We start from the raw sequence: 16,624 nt of genomic DNA on the forward strand, positions 1-16,624 counted from the left end.
GGTCAAATGGAAGAATTCCTGGCTTTCTGCAAGTTTTCTCTGAGATTATTGTAATGTTAGGTTCTCATTATGATCATCATCTCTAAAACAACTTATTTATGTATATTTTGAGCACCCGAATGACTGCTCTATCACTGAAAAAGACCGATTTCATTTCATCCCTTGAGTTTGTATTTGTGAGCTCCAAATAACACTTTAAAAAATTGTAGACCGGGCGTGGTGGCTCACATCTGTAATCCCAGCAACAATGGGAGGCCGAGGCAGGCGGATCACCTGAGGTTGGGAGTTCGAAACCAGCCTGAACAACACGGAGAAACCCTGTGTCTACTGAAGATACAAAATTAGCCGGGTGTGGTGGCACATGCCTGTAATCCCAGCTACTCAGGAGGCTGGGGCAGGACAATCACTTGAACCTGGGAGGCAGAGGTTGCAGTGAGCTGAGATCATGCCACTGTACTCCCGCCTGGGCAACAACAGTGAAACTCAGTCTCAAAAAAAAAAAAAAAAAACTGTAGATGATTAATGAGAAAGAATGCAGAAAGTGACTTCAGATGTCAGTAATGCAAAATGCTAAGGCAAGGCCAAACCACAGTGTCCTCCTTGAAAAAAGGTTTCAAGTCACTGCATGTGGTAGGATAACTAAGTGATGGTCCAGAACCCAGAAATATAGCAAGCCAACCTCAAAGGAATCCAAACCATCTCCTAACATAAGAAGCAAAGCGATTTTTAGCAAAACATCGTTTGTCTCATAAATGTGATACTAATTTTATTTATTATTTATTTATTTGAGTTGGTGTCTCTCTCTGTTACCTAGGCTGGAGTGCAGTGACACCATCTTGGTTCACTGCAACCTCCACTTCCCAGGTTCAACCAATTCTCCTGCCTCAGCCTCTGAAGTAGCTAGGATTACAGGCACCCGCCACCACACCCAGCTAATTTTTGTATTTTTTAGTAGAGATGGGGTTTCTTTCACCATGTTGGCTAGGCTGGTCTCAAACTCCTGACTTCAAATGATCCGCCCACCTTAGCCTCCCAAAGTGCTGGGATTACAAGTGTGAGCCACTGCACCTGGCCATTTTATCTATTTTTTTTTGAGATAGGATCTTACTTTGTCACCCAGGCTAGAGTACAATAGAATGATTATGGCTCACTGCAGCCTGGACCTCCCCAGGCTCAGGTGATCCTCCCACCTCAGCCCCTCAAGTAGCTGGGACTATAGGCACATGCCACCATGCCTGGCTTAGTTTTGTGTTTTTAGTAGAGACAGGGTTTTGCTATGTTGCCCAGGCTGGTCTTGAACTCATGGGCTCAAGTGATCCACTTTCTTTGACCTCTCAAAGTACTGGGATTACAGGCGTAAGCCACTGTGCCCAGCCTTAATCTTATTTTTTATTTGTATTTAATCAGAATATTGTGGTCTTGATTTTGTGGTTTTTTAAAGAACTGTGAATGTAAGGATTTTTATGTAGCTCATGGTTGTAAAATACTTAAGTAAAATTGTGAGACTCCATTTTAAGTTAACCCTGGGGATCTGTGAGAGCTATTTTGTTTTCAAATGGGTCTCTAAATTTGATTCAAATCTGAGAAACACAGACCTAAACTGTGTTTCTCGGCTAAAAATGTACAGCTGACTCAGTGACTTGCTACTGTACATATCTGATAGTAGTTACATAATTTGGACCACGCTTGCATTTTTCCTTTTGTTTGCTGCCTGCCTTGTATCTTCTGTTGCTATCAGGATGGTCATTCTCTTCCCTTTGATCCAGATAACCATCAGCTTCATTGACTCACTGATTTCAACAGGTTAAAAATCAGCCATTTCCTGAGTTCACAAAGCTCAGATTTTTCTCTGATGAGAGCCTCTTCTTCCTGAGCCTCCCCTCATTAATTTTATCCATCTGTTTTCTCCCCTTTAGAAAACTGGCCAATCTGCCTTCCCCACTATAACCCGAAGGCTCTTCAAGTGTGCACTTGTGTGAAGTGCCAAAGCCAGTGACTAGATGACAGATACGAACAGTTAGGCCAGGTGGGCCCGCGGGACTCCTGGGCCTGCTGCACTTTCCTTGCCACCAGGGGTCAGTATGTCTCTCATTCTCCAGAGGGATCTTCTGTAGGTCACCTGTGGCTCAATGGGATCTCGAGATCAGTGGTGTATACATACTGGGCAGCGCACACAGAACAGGCACGAGTATTGGCTGGCGTGTGTTAGCCTGTGCAGGTGTGTGCATACTGCACCCAAGGCACCAGGTGGGTTCTGGCCCTCCAGTCGTTACCTTGTGTGATGGCATCACTGGGTTCTTGGGCCTCCCTCTCTTCTTTTTCTTCTTGGACACAGGAGGCAGCTGCCATCTGGGCAAGAGCCGAGGCGCAGTTAGCAGCAACCCCTTCAGAGGAGACAGACAATGACTTCTTGACTGAGTATATCCTCTAACCATTCACCTAGCAGAACCCCTTCGAAAAGGTCCCCCCCACCCTACCCTGCCGGATCATTCCCAGTAAGTTCTGTAGGAACACAGCCAGGGAACACTACTTCCGCTGGTACCTAGAGCGCAGCTCAGCCGTGCGGCTTTCCGCAGCCCATCGAGGCTCATGCAGATGGCGTCCCGTTCCTTCTGGTTCTGCTCTTTGATGCCTTCAGCTCCCAGAATGAAGGCCAGCCCTTTGGAGCTCCCTGCCATTCGACCAGTCAGTGGGGTTGATAAAGTATCGATCAAGTTCTTCCAGCAGCCCACCAGAATATAGCGAGCAAATGCCACACCTGGAACATGGAGGAGTGTGCGTCATTTTCTAGAGACAAAAATGACCTGACAATGAATGACATGGTGTTCTCTTGCCATCAAATGAGCAGTACAGAGTTGCATGCAATTCTACAAAAGGAAATATAACTTAATGGATTATATGGGATCATGTTTCACTTTGTTCTTTTAAAAATAAATGTTGCATTATCAGCTGAATGATGCTAAGTGACTTCCATCAATTACTTTTTCTTTTTTTTTTTTTTTTGACAGGGTCTTGCTCTGTCGCCCAGGCTGGAGTGCAGTGGTGTGATCTCGGCTCACTGCAAGCTCTGCCTCCCAGGTTCACGCCATTCTCCTGCCTCAGCCTCCTGAGAAGCTGGGACTACAAGTGTCCACCACCACGCCCAGCTAATTTTTTGTATTTTTAGTAGAGACAGGGTTTCACTGTGTTAGCCAGGATGGTCTCAATCTACTGACCTCGTGATCTGCCCGCCTTGGCTCCCAAAGTGCTGGGATTACAGGTGTGAGTCACCGTGCCCAGCCCAATTAGTTTTTTTCTAACCATGACAAAATCTTGATTCAAGTCACCACATAATAATGTAATTGCTGGTAACACATGCAGTGTTCATAAACTCAAGATCCAAGTCATTACCTGCCACTGTGGAGTCATCGATTCTCCTGCTCTGGGCAAACGGAGACTCTGTAGCAGCTGAGGCCATCAGCTGGCCACCAATGGCACTACTCTCTAAGCCATCAATATCTGTCAAGGAAAAAGAGTGAAGTTTTCCCTAAATAAAACACTCCAGTCAAAAACAAGGACATGGCCACCACAATATTCATTTTTAACAAATATTCCTTGTATCTTTTATGTTTCAAGCATGTAGCAACCTTTTATGAGACTATCATAAATTTTGTTTTATTCCCTCAGTCTAGTTTTATTTCATATTGGAATATTTATTCTTCTGTTACATTGCTGCCTATCTTTATTTAAAAATAGATGTAAACTATAAATTATTTATGTTAGAAAATCTATTGATTTAGAATATTTTGATCTTAAATACTCTTTTTATTCAGAATCATTGATTATTCCCGAATTATATATTCCCAAACCTGGTACAGGTTACCCAGATGTGAACTTTTCTTTCAGAGCTTCCTTACATGAATTAAGAGGAGAATAAGCCTCTTTGGTCAGATCATCACATAGTCAAATTGCAAAGTACAATAAATAATATCTTATAATTTTCAAAGTGTTTTCACATAAAATTTTTTGACTTGATCATTGAAACAGCTCAAATTAGGTAAGCAGGTCAGTATTATTTTTATTTCACAGAGGAAGAAACAGAGTCCTGCACCACAAAATGACATTTTCGTCAACCACCAACTGCATATAAGACAGTGGCCCCCTAAGATTATAGTAGCATTATTTTTATTGCACCTTTTCTATGTTTAGATACACAAATACATACTACAATGTTTTTACAGCTGCTTACAGTATTCAATACATGTGGCGCAAGTTTGTGGCTCTGAAGCAATAGACTATACCATCTAGCCTAGGTGTGTAAGTACACTCTATGATGGTCACATGATGACAAAATTGCCTAACAATGCATTTCTCAGAACATGTTCCTGTCCTTGCTAAAGGATGCATGACCATGTTTAAAGTATGTAAGTGGTTCAAGGCCATGAGGCTGATGACGGAAATAATTAGTATTCATGTCTTCTGACTCCCATCCAGGCCTCTCTACACCATTCCAGCTCCATACTAGATCCTCAGTTATCCTGTTTAAGTTTTTGCTGAAACAAATTCTCTTCTACAGAATTAGCTCAACAAACCACTCTTTAACATTATGGTGAGGAAAGGACTGGAGTGGGGTCAAGAAGGCTCAGCTTTAGTCTTGGCTCTGAATTAAGTAGCCTTGTAGCCCTGGGCCAGGCTCGCCAAGGCCCCAAGTTCCTCAGTATAAAGGAAGTAACCATTGGAAAAGTGACTATGGAGTTGAAATATACATACTTGGATGCAACTAATATAGCTGAATGCAACACAGGGAGGGGATGGGAAAGGAGGGTAGTTGTGGGTTTTTTGTTTGTTTTTGTTTTTTTTTGAGACAGAGTCTCACTCTGTCACTCAGGCTGGAGTACAGTGGCACAATCTCAGCTCACTGTAACTTCCACCTCCTGGGTTCAAGCAATTCTCATGCCTCAGGCTCCTGAATAGGTGGGATTACAGGTGTGTGCCACCACACCCAGCTAATTTTTGTATTTTTAATAGAGACGGGGTTTCATCACGATGGTCAAGCTGGCCTCTAACTCCTGACCTTAAGTGATCCTCCCGCCTCTGCCTTCCAAAGTGCTGGGATTACAGGCGTGAGCCACTGCCTGTAATTATTAGTATTTATTCCCTGAGTTTAGGACTTCACCCTCACCCCAAGAGGATGAGACTTCTTTGCATGGTGTTCCATTGTATTCTTACAGAAATTACAAAAAGCCTGGAGACTTCTCGGCAACTATCAGGACCAAAACAGGGACGAAATTTATATGGCTGCTAAGGTGGAAACAGACTGGTTTCTCTGAAATTAATTTGATGTCTGGTCAAATGACATTTGCCAGAAATTTTCATTTATCAAAGTATAATGGATGTTTTCTATGTGCTAGGTAAAGGTCTGATGAATTCAAGTAATGCAAAGTTTATTTCTGTGCTAAAATTCCACAGTTCTATACAATACTCTGACATGACACCAGGAATGGCCACAGTTAGTACAGGGTTCATCATCAGATTGCTGGCATTGCTTCTCCTCATACATAACGAAAAGATCAGATAGAAGTCTCCAAACTCTAGGCTAACTGCTGCTCTGATTCATTTGTCACTTCATACCTGGAATTTACAATCATAAAGAATCATAGACCCTTATTTTGTTGAATTCTTATGAAAAGCCCTTTTCATCTTTAAAGTTAAATAACTTTCCTATGGACATAGCAATTGAGCTTACTGTTCCATTAATAACAGCAATGGCTAATTAACAGTGATGATTGATGAATATGGGAACTATGAATAGTCTGTTACTTATTCATTTTACATCTACTGAATGACTCCTTTTATTAAGGCCTGGGCAAGAGAGTCACAGAGATTACTTTTGGCAGAAACTATGGTATTTGCAAATTAAAGCTGGAATGTTTAGGATCCTCATCCAAATTCTCAGACTTACAGGTTCTGGGCAGTACCTTCCATCCCTACTGAAAGGAGTTTGTGAAAACAGATAGAAATCAAGCATTGCTTATAGGTAAACTAAATAAATGGCTCTCATACATTTGACTGACTACTTCTCTTTTCTTTTTTTCTGTTTCTTCTTTTTTGTTTTTTCTTTTAGACAGAGTCTCACTCTGTCACTCAGGCTGAAGTGCAGTGACGCGATCTCAGCTCACTACAGCCCCTGCCTCCCAAGTTCAAGGGATTCTCTCACCTCAGCCTCCCAGGTAGCTGGGACTGCAGGCACTTGCCACCATGCTCGGCTAATTTGTGTGTTTTTTTTTTTTTTTTTTTTTTTTTTTTTGTAGAGATGGGGTTTCACCATGTTGGCCAGGCTGGTCTTGAACTTCTGACCTCAAGTGATCCACTCGCCTCGGCCTCCCAAAGTGCTAGGATTATCGGTGTGAGCCACCGTCCTTGGCCTGAATGCTTATTTTTCAAATGGATGTAAATGCTATCATGATTAACAAAACACAAATTGATCACCTCTCCAGTGATCCTGATCCGCAAGGTTCGAGACCCAATCTTACTTCCCCCAGTTCCATCCTAGTTCTTGAAACAAGACTCCAAATGCCCATCAATGACGAGGACTCTGCCACCCGTGGACAGACCTCACTGTATGTTCTGATCTTCTGCCTGATTCCTAAATAGTGCCTCACCTCAAATTCTACATGGCTGGGTTCCACCTGCCAGTAGTTTATTCTGACACCTTGTAAGAGCCCCCAGTGCCAACCATAGGCAACATAACACACCCTTTGGACAACAGATCCTGTGCCCCAGCTGGACTGTTCTGCCCAGTCCTGTGCTGTTCCTGCTGGGCACAGAGCCATGCTGAGCTGTGTGAGGATACAGATACTCCAGAGAGGTCAGGGCCTTGCTCTGCACCTCCTTCTGCTGGAGGCACGAGAGGATAACTGCATCAGAAACCAGTGTGGGGAGGGTGGGTGCAGTGGCTCACACCTGTTATCCCAGCACTTTGAGAGGCCAAGGCAGGCAGATCACTTGAGGTCAGGAGTTCAAGGCCAGCCTGACCAACATGGTGAAACCTTGTCTCTACTCAAAATACAGAAATTAGCTGGGCGCGGTGGTGGGCACCTGTAATCCCAGCTACTCGGGAGGCTGAGGCAGGAGAATCGTTCGAACCTGGGAGGTGGAGGTTGCAGTGAGCTGAGATCATGCCACTGTACTCCAGCCTGGGCAACAGAGCTAGACTCTGTCTCAAAAAAACAAAACAAAACAAAACAAAAAAACCAAACCAACTAACCAACCAACCAAACAAACAAAAAACCCAGTTTGGGGACTCAGAGACAATCCAGGACAAGCCTGGAACTCTAACTTACTAAGGCAAGCGATGACCCGACTAAACTTTTGCACATCTTTGGCATTATGGCCAAGCCACAAGAAGCCATGAAAAGCTGCTTTTGCCAAAAAACACTGCCCCACGACAATATGGCATACTGCTCTCTACACTCTCATGTGAAATTTCTAATTGTCAAATAGGATTTTAAAAGTTATTGTGGTTTATATACACCAAGGAACACTACATAACCATAAAAAAGAACAAAATCATGTCCTTTGTTGCAACATGGACACACCTGAAGGCCATTATCCCAAGCGAGTTAATGGAGGAACAGAAAACCAAATGCCGTATGTTCTCACTTATAAGTGGGAACTAAACACTGGGTACCCATGGACATCAAGATGTTAACAATAGACACTGGGGACTGCAAGGCAGGAGAGGGAGGGAGGGGAAAGAGTTGAAAACTGTTGGCTACTATACTCGGTACCCAGGTGATGGGATCAGTTGACCCCAAACCTCAGCATCATGCAATATGCCCAGGTAACAAACCTGCACATGTACCCCTTTAGTCTAAAGTAATAGTTGAAATTATATATATATAGAGAGAGAACTATCACCTGAGACTCTGCAAAAAGCACCAACTTGCTCACAAACCATTGCAATTCACAAGCCATTGCAACCTTACACAAAATAATACTCCTGTGAGGACATCTGCCTGGCACCTGCTTGCCTGTCCAAGTTAAACTGGCACCGCCCCTGTTACTGATCCTTTACTTAAAGATCATTATCTCAAAACAATGATGAAATCCTCCTCATTTTTCCTTTAAACACCTTTACCATCCTTTACCTCCCTGTATAAGCACGTAGTTTATTATGGCGGGCATATTCCCATTGCAACATCTATTCCTGAATAAATATTTTCTTTAAAAAAAAAAAAAAAAAGGCTCTGGACACTGAAGACAAAGATGCTGGTAAGTATTTGGCATTATTCTTAATTCTGGTACAGCTGGGAAGGGAAGGGAGGGCCTCTGATATAGATAGAAAACAGAAGGAAACCAACTTTTTTTGTTTTGAGAAAGGGTCTTGCTCCTGTTGCCCAGGCTGGAGTACAGTAGTATGATCTCGGTTCACTGCAACCTCTGCCTCCCGGGTTCAAGTGATTCTTCTGCCTTAGCCACCCAAGTAGCTAGGATTACAGTCACCTGCCACCACACCCAGCTAATTTTTGTATTTTTAGTAGAGACAGGGTTTTGCCATGTTGGCCAGGCTGGTCTCGAACTCCTGACCTCAGGTGATCTGCCCACTTTGGCCTCCCAAAGTGCTAGGATTACAGGCATGAGCCACGGCGCTTGGCCAGGAAGCCAACTTTAAAATCAGTCATTTTACATTTATTGGTAAATCCCAAGAACACTGAATGAAATGCTATGGGTGACTATTAGCATGTGAGAACTTCCAGGAATAATCCTGGGCCTACACATCCTACAGACATGGCCTACAGTTTTACACCAACAGACAAAGGTGCTAAGTTAGTCCTCATCTAATGGGGCACAGTGAGCCCTACAGACTCCCACATGGAAAAGGTACAGAAAACTCCTGTGAAGTGAACTCATGACACTTCCCTGGAACTGTCACCAATGCCAGGGAAGCTCTGTGGGTGCTGTTTCAAAGTCTGCTCCAAGCACCAACACTTCTCTGAAAGAGGCTTTAAAGCGTGAGCCATCCCACCCTACCATGTGCCCCAAGGCCTTGCGACAAACCACTGACCAGTCAGCATTGTGATGAGGGGAAGGCTGTTATCTTCCGGGCTGCCCCAATAGCCAGCTTCTCCAAGCATGTTCCTGTCGAGCACCTGATGGTAGAGCTCCTCAATCCAGGCCTGGGAGAAGACCATCAGCACGCCGCTGGTCTGCACCTGCTTCATGAAGTCCTTCTACAGAGAGATCGCATGAGAAGGTGACCACGTAACACCCCACTCACTAACAGGCTCCTAAGTGCCTCTGCTGCCTCTTCACGACACAGAGCCCTGAACTAAACCAAGGCTTGTGTATTGGGTAACGGGGCGGCAAGTGGGGAGAAGCAGAGATGGAGAATTCCCAAATGTGCTGAGGTCTCCTTCACTGATGACACCTTTTGACAGATCCCTTGCAGAAGGATTACAGAGACTGCACTTTTCATTCTTACTCCTGGATGTGTGGAAACGTTTGCAACTGCACAGATGTCTTTAATAGAGTAACAGAGCTTCCTTTTCTAAGAGCACCAACAGCAGCAGAGATGGAACGCGTTCCTGTTCCTGCAGGAATGTGCACATTTCCAGAGATGCTTCACTTATGCTCATGAAGTAACCACTTACCTTTGGGAATTTACAATTTATCAAGCAAACAAATGGTTGTTGATTTCCTTCATGTAGATCCATGGATTTAGGCTCAGGAACTGATAATAGGGTACACCATGGAGTGGCTTGCTCCATCACAGGAGCTAACCACAGGACAATCAACATTCTCATTGCATCCCTTACAGGAGGTGCTTATGAGCAACAGCCAGTGAGCTTCGTTCTGGGTCAACAGTCGGTCTGGGAACATGTTGGAATACGGTGAAGAGTTTTTCTAAGTGCACACCTTCAGCCAGGCATGGTGGCTCATGCCTGTAACACCAGCACTTTGGGAGGGCAAGTTGGGAGGATTGCTTGAGCCCAGGAGTTCAAGGCCGGCCTGGGCAACACAGCAAGACCCTGTCTTTACAAAAAATAATAAAAAAATTAGCCAGGCATGGTGGTGCACACCTGTAGTCCCAGCTACTTGGGAGTTGAGGTGGCAGGATTGCTTGAGCCCAGGAGTTTGAGGCTGCAGTGAGCCATGCCATGATCACACCACTGCACTCTAGCCTGGACAACAAAGCGGGACTCTGTCTCAAAACAAAGAAAAACACAACTCATTTTCAGCAACTTTCCTGCATATCTTCTGATCTCCCTTAACACATCAATGATGTGGTTTTGAACAGGTTTTATCCATGTGTTTAACAATGGCATGGGATGAAACTAACGGGTTATCCCTGGGCAGCCATTTCCAGGGCCTCACATCCATACACTCTTCACTGGAGCCCAGTGGGCAGCTCTGTGATCATGGTGCTGGGCAACTGTATATCTGTGCCCTTATATATATGTCATCTCCTTCCACCCCCCAAAGTCCCACTGGCATTACCAATCTAGAGCAGTGTGGGACAAAACATGCTGTGCCATCCCACTCAGGGCACTGACACTTGACTGTACACCAGGAGGCCACAGCCTGCCCTCTGCCAGTCCAACGAGGGATGGCACACTCACCATCACGCCTGGCGCCAGGGTCGGCCGCTTCCTGTAGTAGTCACCGTGGGAGAGCTTCAGGTTGAGGAGCAGGGCGCAGTGTGCAGCTGTGTAGAGGCTGTCTGCGTTCATCAGCATCTGGAAGCTGAGGCTGCTATTCCCATCAAAGCCAGGAGAGTGCATCATGCCTAAGGGAGAAAATGAAGGGACTTTTGGGGCTGTGAACAGTGTGCCTGGCAAGGCTGGCTTCCAAAGAGCTGCAAACCCATTGTGATAGATGCTGCATCATATAGGACATTTATGTATAGCACTGACAGCTAGCCAGGAATACCCTTAGGGCCTGATACACACGCCAGCCTGGTGGCAAAGAGCGTGAGCTCAGCAGTGGATCTGCCTGGGCCTGGATCCTGATCTCTTACTTAGCAGCTACAACTTTGATAAAATCATGTAAACCCTCTAAGTCTCACCTTCTTTTCCTATAATAGGGAGAAGAACTGACTGCATTCTATCCCTAGCTTGAGCCCTCCGGTGGCTCCCCATCACAATATAATAAAACTCCAACCTCACCCTATTCTCTCCCTCTCACTCCCCGCAGCCACCCTGACTGCCTGCTGTCCCTTAGCCACACCAGGCCTGGACCTGCCACAGGGCCTTTGCATTTGTTTTTGCCACTCCTTAGACTGATCCCAGGATCTCTGGATGCTGCACTCCCTCGATTCTGCCAAGTCTCTGCTCAAGTGACAGAGACACCTTCCCTTTTAATTCCATTATTAAATAGCAAATCCACTCCTGCCCACCAATATGCCGCTTCCTTACCTGGCTTTTAAAATATGGCCTCAATGGCATTTATTCTACCCAGCTTTATATTAATATATACTTGTTTATCATCTGCCATCACTACTATAAAATCAATAAGAAGGTGATACTTTATTCATTTTGTTCACTATAGAATCCCCAGTGCCTAGAACAGTGTTTGGTACCTAGTAGACCCTTAAAAACGTTTGCTGAATGAATAAGAATTAATGGACATGCCAGCATGAGAATTAGATGCAATAATGCATGTAAGATGTTTAGAAAAGTTACTGGTAAATACAACTTTTCAAAAGGAATAATGTTCCTCCAAAAGCTAAACATAGAATCACTATATGACCCAGCGATTCTACTCCCATATAACAACAAGGACTGAAAGCAGGGATTTGAACAGACACTTGTACATCAGTGTTCACGGCAGCATTACTCGCAATAGCCAAAAGGTGGAAACAGCTGAAGTGCCCATCCACAGATGAATGGATAAGCAAAATGTGGCATATACATAAAGTGGGCATTACTCAGCCATGAAAAGGAATGGCGTTCTGATATATGCCACAACATAGAGGAGCCTTGAAAACATGCTAAGTGTCAGGCACAAATATATATGGTGCACTCTATGAAGTACCTAGAATAGATTTGAAGAAATAGAAAATAGACTGGAGGTTACCAGGGACCAGGAACCGGGGGCAGAGTACCTTCTATTTGGAATGTTAAAAAAGCTCTGGAAATACTCGCACAACACTGTGAATATAATTAGTACCACTGAATTGTATACTTAAAATTTATTAAAATAGCAAATTTTGTTACATATATTATTACCATGATGAAAACAAATAATAATGTAATACATCAAAACACGTTAGGCCAGGCGCAGTGGCTCACACCTGTAATCCCAGAGCACTTTGGGAGGCTAAGGCAGGTGGATCACTTGAGTCCGGGAGTTTGAGACCATCGTGCCCAAGAGGGTGAAATCCCATCTCTACTAAAAATACAAAAATTAGCCCAGCGTGGTGGTGTGTGCCTGTAGTCCCAGCTACTTGGGAGGCTGAGGAAAGAGAATTACTGGAACCCAGGAGGCGGAAGCTGCAGTTAGCAGAGATCGCACCACTGCACTCCAGCCTGGGCAACAGAATGAGACTCTGCTTCAAAAAAACTCCCAAGAAACAAAAAAAACAAAAACATAAAAACCCATGTTAAATGTGCACTTTAGGTGGGTTAAACTGTATGGTATGTGAGTTATCTCACAATAAAACTGTTAAAAAATAAATGAGGAAATAAAGAGGTTTTAAAAAAACCATTAAATAATAGCTATTGACTTTCTCCCCACTATCTTTTTTTTTTAAGATATTTTACACTTACTAAAGTTTTCATTTTGAAGATCCCTTTGAGCTTTATATAAATAAACTGAAAAAACAAACAACTATATCTCATGCTCCTAAGATGGGTTCATTCAGTCAGAGTTGTTGGTATCTTGGCTCAAACTTTCACAGGGAGCTTGGGGTGACAAAATTATGGAAGTCGGCTTCTCTGCATCTGCTAGTATGCTGGTCCTAAGGCCATCTGTAGACAGCCATTTCTAGGCCCTCAGGGTTCCTCACTATCTGGAGCCTGGTGGTCAGCTCACAGCTCTGCAGCCCAAAGACAACTGCACATCTGTGTCCTTACACTGTCATCTCCTCTTACCCTCCAAAGCCCCACAGGCATTATCAGCCCAGACAAGTGTGGACAAAACACACCGAGCCATTCCTCTCAGAGCACCTTAAGAGATTTTCAATGAATGTTCCATTTGTTCCTGCAAATACTCGGAGGCTGAATTTAGCGATGTGGGGGAAACAGTCCATCTCTACATTTGTGCATGCAAATTACACATGTCCATATACTCTGCAAATCAGGTCTAAAATTATTCTTTAATCAAAAATATGGCTCATATGTAATGTAAGAGTTTTCTAGAATTAACAAAGAAATGAGAGATACAAATTTACAACCAGAATGTTTATCCAGTGATGTCGTCCCTATGAATTTTTTTTTTTTTTCCTGAGACAGAGTCTTGTTCTGTCGCCCAGGCTGGAATGCAGCGGTGTGATCTTGGCTCACTGCAACCTCCGCCTCCCGGGTTCAAGCAATTCTCCTGCCTCAGCCTCCAAAGTAGCTGGGATCACAGGCGTGCGTCACCACGCCCAGCTAATTTTTGTATTTTTAGTAAAGACAGAGTTTCACCATGTTGGCCAGGCTGATCTTGAAGTCCTTGTGACCCGCCTGTCTCAGCCTCCCAAAGTGCTGGGATTACAGGCGTGAGCCACCATGCCCAGCCATCCCTGTGAATTTTAATAAATAGGTAAGTAAGAAGATGTGGACCAGAGAAAGCTTTCCAAGTTGAAAATAATTCAAGAATTTGCCATATTTGAGGGCAGTATAAACATTTTTTGGTGGGAGTAAGCATATATATTATTCCCATAAAACCACCTTAGACAATCAAAGGTTGGGCATTACCTCTGCCTTATACAACAAGGCGGGAGAAATTCAAAACTGCAAAAATTTTGAAGTTGCCTGAAGACGTTGTCTACCAAGAGCACTTTGTGATCATGGGCTGAGGTGCATTTTATTATTATTACTATGTTTTTATTTATTTTATTTTATTTATTTATTTGATGTGGAGTCTCGCTCTTGTTTCCCAGGCTGGAGTGCAATGGCACAATCTTGGCTCACTGCAACCTCTGCCTCCCGGGTTCAAGTGATTCTCCTGCCTCAGCCTCCCAAGTAGCTGGAATTACAGGCACACGCCACCATGCCCGGCTAATTTTGTATTTTTAGTAGAGACGGGGTTTCTCCATGTTGGTCAGGCTGGTCTAGAACTCCCGACCTCAGGTGATCTGCCCACCTCAGCCCCTCAAAGTGCTGGGATTACAGGTGTGAGCCACCGCGCCTGGCAAGGCTGAGGTGCATTTTAAAATGAAGATCAGACTGCAAGTGAGATCTGAAAACTACATCTCTGGTTAGCACATGAGCAGTGTATCTCAGCCCTGATGGTCCATGGGAACCCCCGGCACTCTCAAGGTGCTAGTGGGGCTGATTTCAGTTATCTGGAGGAGACATTGGGCACAAGACCAGTCTCCTTCCACAGTAAAACAGAAAGTAGCATTCAGGGTTGGGTGTTTAACCATCTTAGATCATAGATGAAAGGTACAATTGAGTCTATCAACAAGAAAAAATGAATCTGTAAATGACTTTCATTTTAGACATCAGTAATAATTCCTTTCAAAATGTTGAAATGTTTACCTCGGGATGTTTTGGAAAACTGAACACTTGCTCAGATGCTGAAAGTGAAAAAGGCCGCTAATGGAGTGTTGACATGGAGACCAAAATCAGCAGCGAAGTGATGAAGCCCTGGCACGTACTGCCAGTGGAGACACCCAACAGGAAAGACTTCGTCAGGTTACCCTGGTTACAGGTAATCTGTTGGTACCAGCCTACATCCGCATACAGATTGATTTCTTAAATTACAAAGAGCTGGCAAATTTGTAAATAAAACAAAATAAGGTCTATTTTGTCAACTTAAACAGCCATTTTCTTGCTATGTCAGATATAGCTTACTGGTGATATTGATAATAATGGAAACATGATAATTCATTAAATGCTTTCTATTGCCTAGAACCAATCTCTCCTCATACATCACTTTCTAATCCTGCCAAATTGTTTACCAGTAAGGAAAGTGTCCCAGAGACAGTAATTTGCCCAAAGTTACACAGCTCAAAATCAGCAAAGGTCTTTTGGGCCCACACTTCAGGTTTTTGCACTAGCCATGCTCTACTTGCTTTGAATGTCATGAAAAGATTCTGGCATATCCAGTATCTCTCTAATAGATACTCTATTTTCCATTCTTCCCTCTGATTGGCCTCACTGATGTGTTATCCAATTTACAGTAATAAACTATAGGAACTATGACCTTTAACGTATTCTCACTCTTTGCATTGCCCAGTGTTCAGTAACTAAAGTTAATTCTCTCCCTCTATAATTAAGATGTGCTTGACTGTGGAAACAGGAGGATGGGTCACCTACTTGACTGCTTACCAGTGAAATATTAGATCCAAGATTAGCACAAGAGACCCCTAAAAGTCTCTTCTGTGTCTGAGAGAATTTGGTACTTCTTCTTTAGATAAACATTAATTTAGAACATTTAATAGTACTGAAGAGTATAAAAAATAAGAACAGTAGTCCCCGCTTCTTCCAAGGCCCAATGATACCTCTACCAGAAAGATGGACTTCCTTGTGTGTATGAAAATACCACAAAGCGAGATCACACTACATATGTCGAACTGTAACTTGATGTTTTCTAAAAATATGTGATAGATGTGTCTTGATATCGACACTTCTGGGTCTGTTTCTTTCTTTTTTAATGACTGTGCATATACCATTGCATAGTTACATTGTGGTTTATTTGATCTTAATGCTCTATTGGTGGACATTTATGTTGTTTCAATTATGAAAAAAACTGAAACAATGAAATGAATGTTAGTACTTCTGCAAGTGTACTAAAAGCAGAATAAGTATATTAAGTTTAATAGATACATCCAAACTATTTTCTGAAAAGATTTATACGAATTTTCCCACCCACCCACTGTGCACAAGAACACTCTTACACCGGCTCTCAGCAACGCGGGGCAGTATGAGCTTTCTAAACCTTCGTGATAAGATTACACAACTTTGCTTAGTCAGAGATTTGTTTAACCCTAGGGCTCTAATTTTTACATAACAATACTGCTTTATCTTCTGATAGAGGTTGCAAGAAATTCTTTTAGAGATTTGGAAAAAGGCCCAAAGAAGAAAATAATCTGTAATAACATCAGGCTGAGATAAGCAGTATTAACATTTTAATGTGAATTTTAAATCCTTCTTTTTAAAATTACATTATGATAATTTTTCACATCATTAAATATTACTGGAAAACATCATTGTAAATGGCTATATAGGCCGGGTGCAGTGGTTCATGCCTGTAATCCCAGCACTTTAGGAGGCCAAGGCAAGTGGATTACCTGATGTCAGGAGTTCAAGACCAGCCTGGCCAACATGGTGAAACCACGTCTCTACTAAAAATACAAAAATTAGCCAGACATGGTGGTGGATGCCTGTAATCCCAGCTACTCAGGAGGCTGAGGCAGGAGAATCATTTGAACCCAGGAGGTGTAGGTTGCAGTGAGCCAGATCGTGCCACTGCACACCAGTTTGGGTGACAGAGC

The 16,624-nt window shown here is 43.4% G+C and overlaps 1 protein-coding gene across 3 annotated transcripts in view; it reads right to left on the bottom strand.

Moving 5' to 3' along the window:
• Window positions 1-16,624, bottom strand: part of ARFGEF3 (ARFGEF family member 3) — a 185,491-nt gene that overhangs the window by 55,800 nt on the left and 113,067 nt on the right. For all 3 annotated transcript variants that reach the window (XM_003898113.5, XM_009205990.2, XM_017958286.2), the window contains 5 exons: window positions 10,602-10,768; window positions 9,047-9,212; window positions 3,391-3,498; window positions 2,543-2,758; window positions 2,274-2,384 (listed from right to left, as the gene is read on the bottom strand). In XM_003898113.5, coding sequence (XP_003898162.2) covers window positions 2,274-2,384; window positions 2,543-2,758; window positions 3,391-3,498; window positions 9,047-9,212; window positions 10,602-10,768 — 768 coding nt within the window. The remainder of the gene's footprint in view (window positions 1-2,273; window positions 2,385-2,542; window positions 2,759-3,390; window positions 3,499-9,046; window positions 9,213-10,601; window positions 10,769-16,624) is intronic.

This window comes from Papio anubis, chromosome 6 (genome assembly GCF_008728515.1).
Source record: "Papio anubis isolate 15944 chromosome 6, Panubis1.0, whole genome shotgun sequence".
NCBI lineage: Eukaryota > Metazoa > Chordata > Mammalia > Primates > Cercopithecidae > Papio > Papio anubis.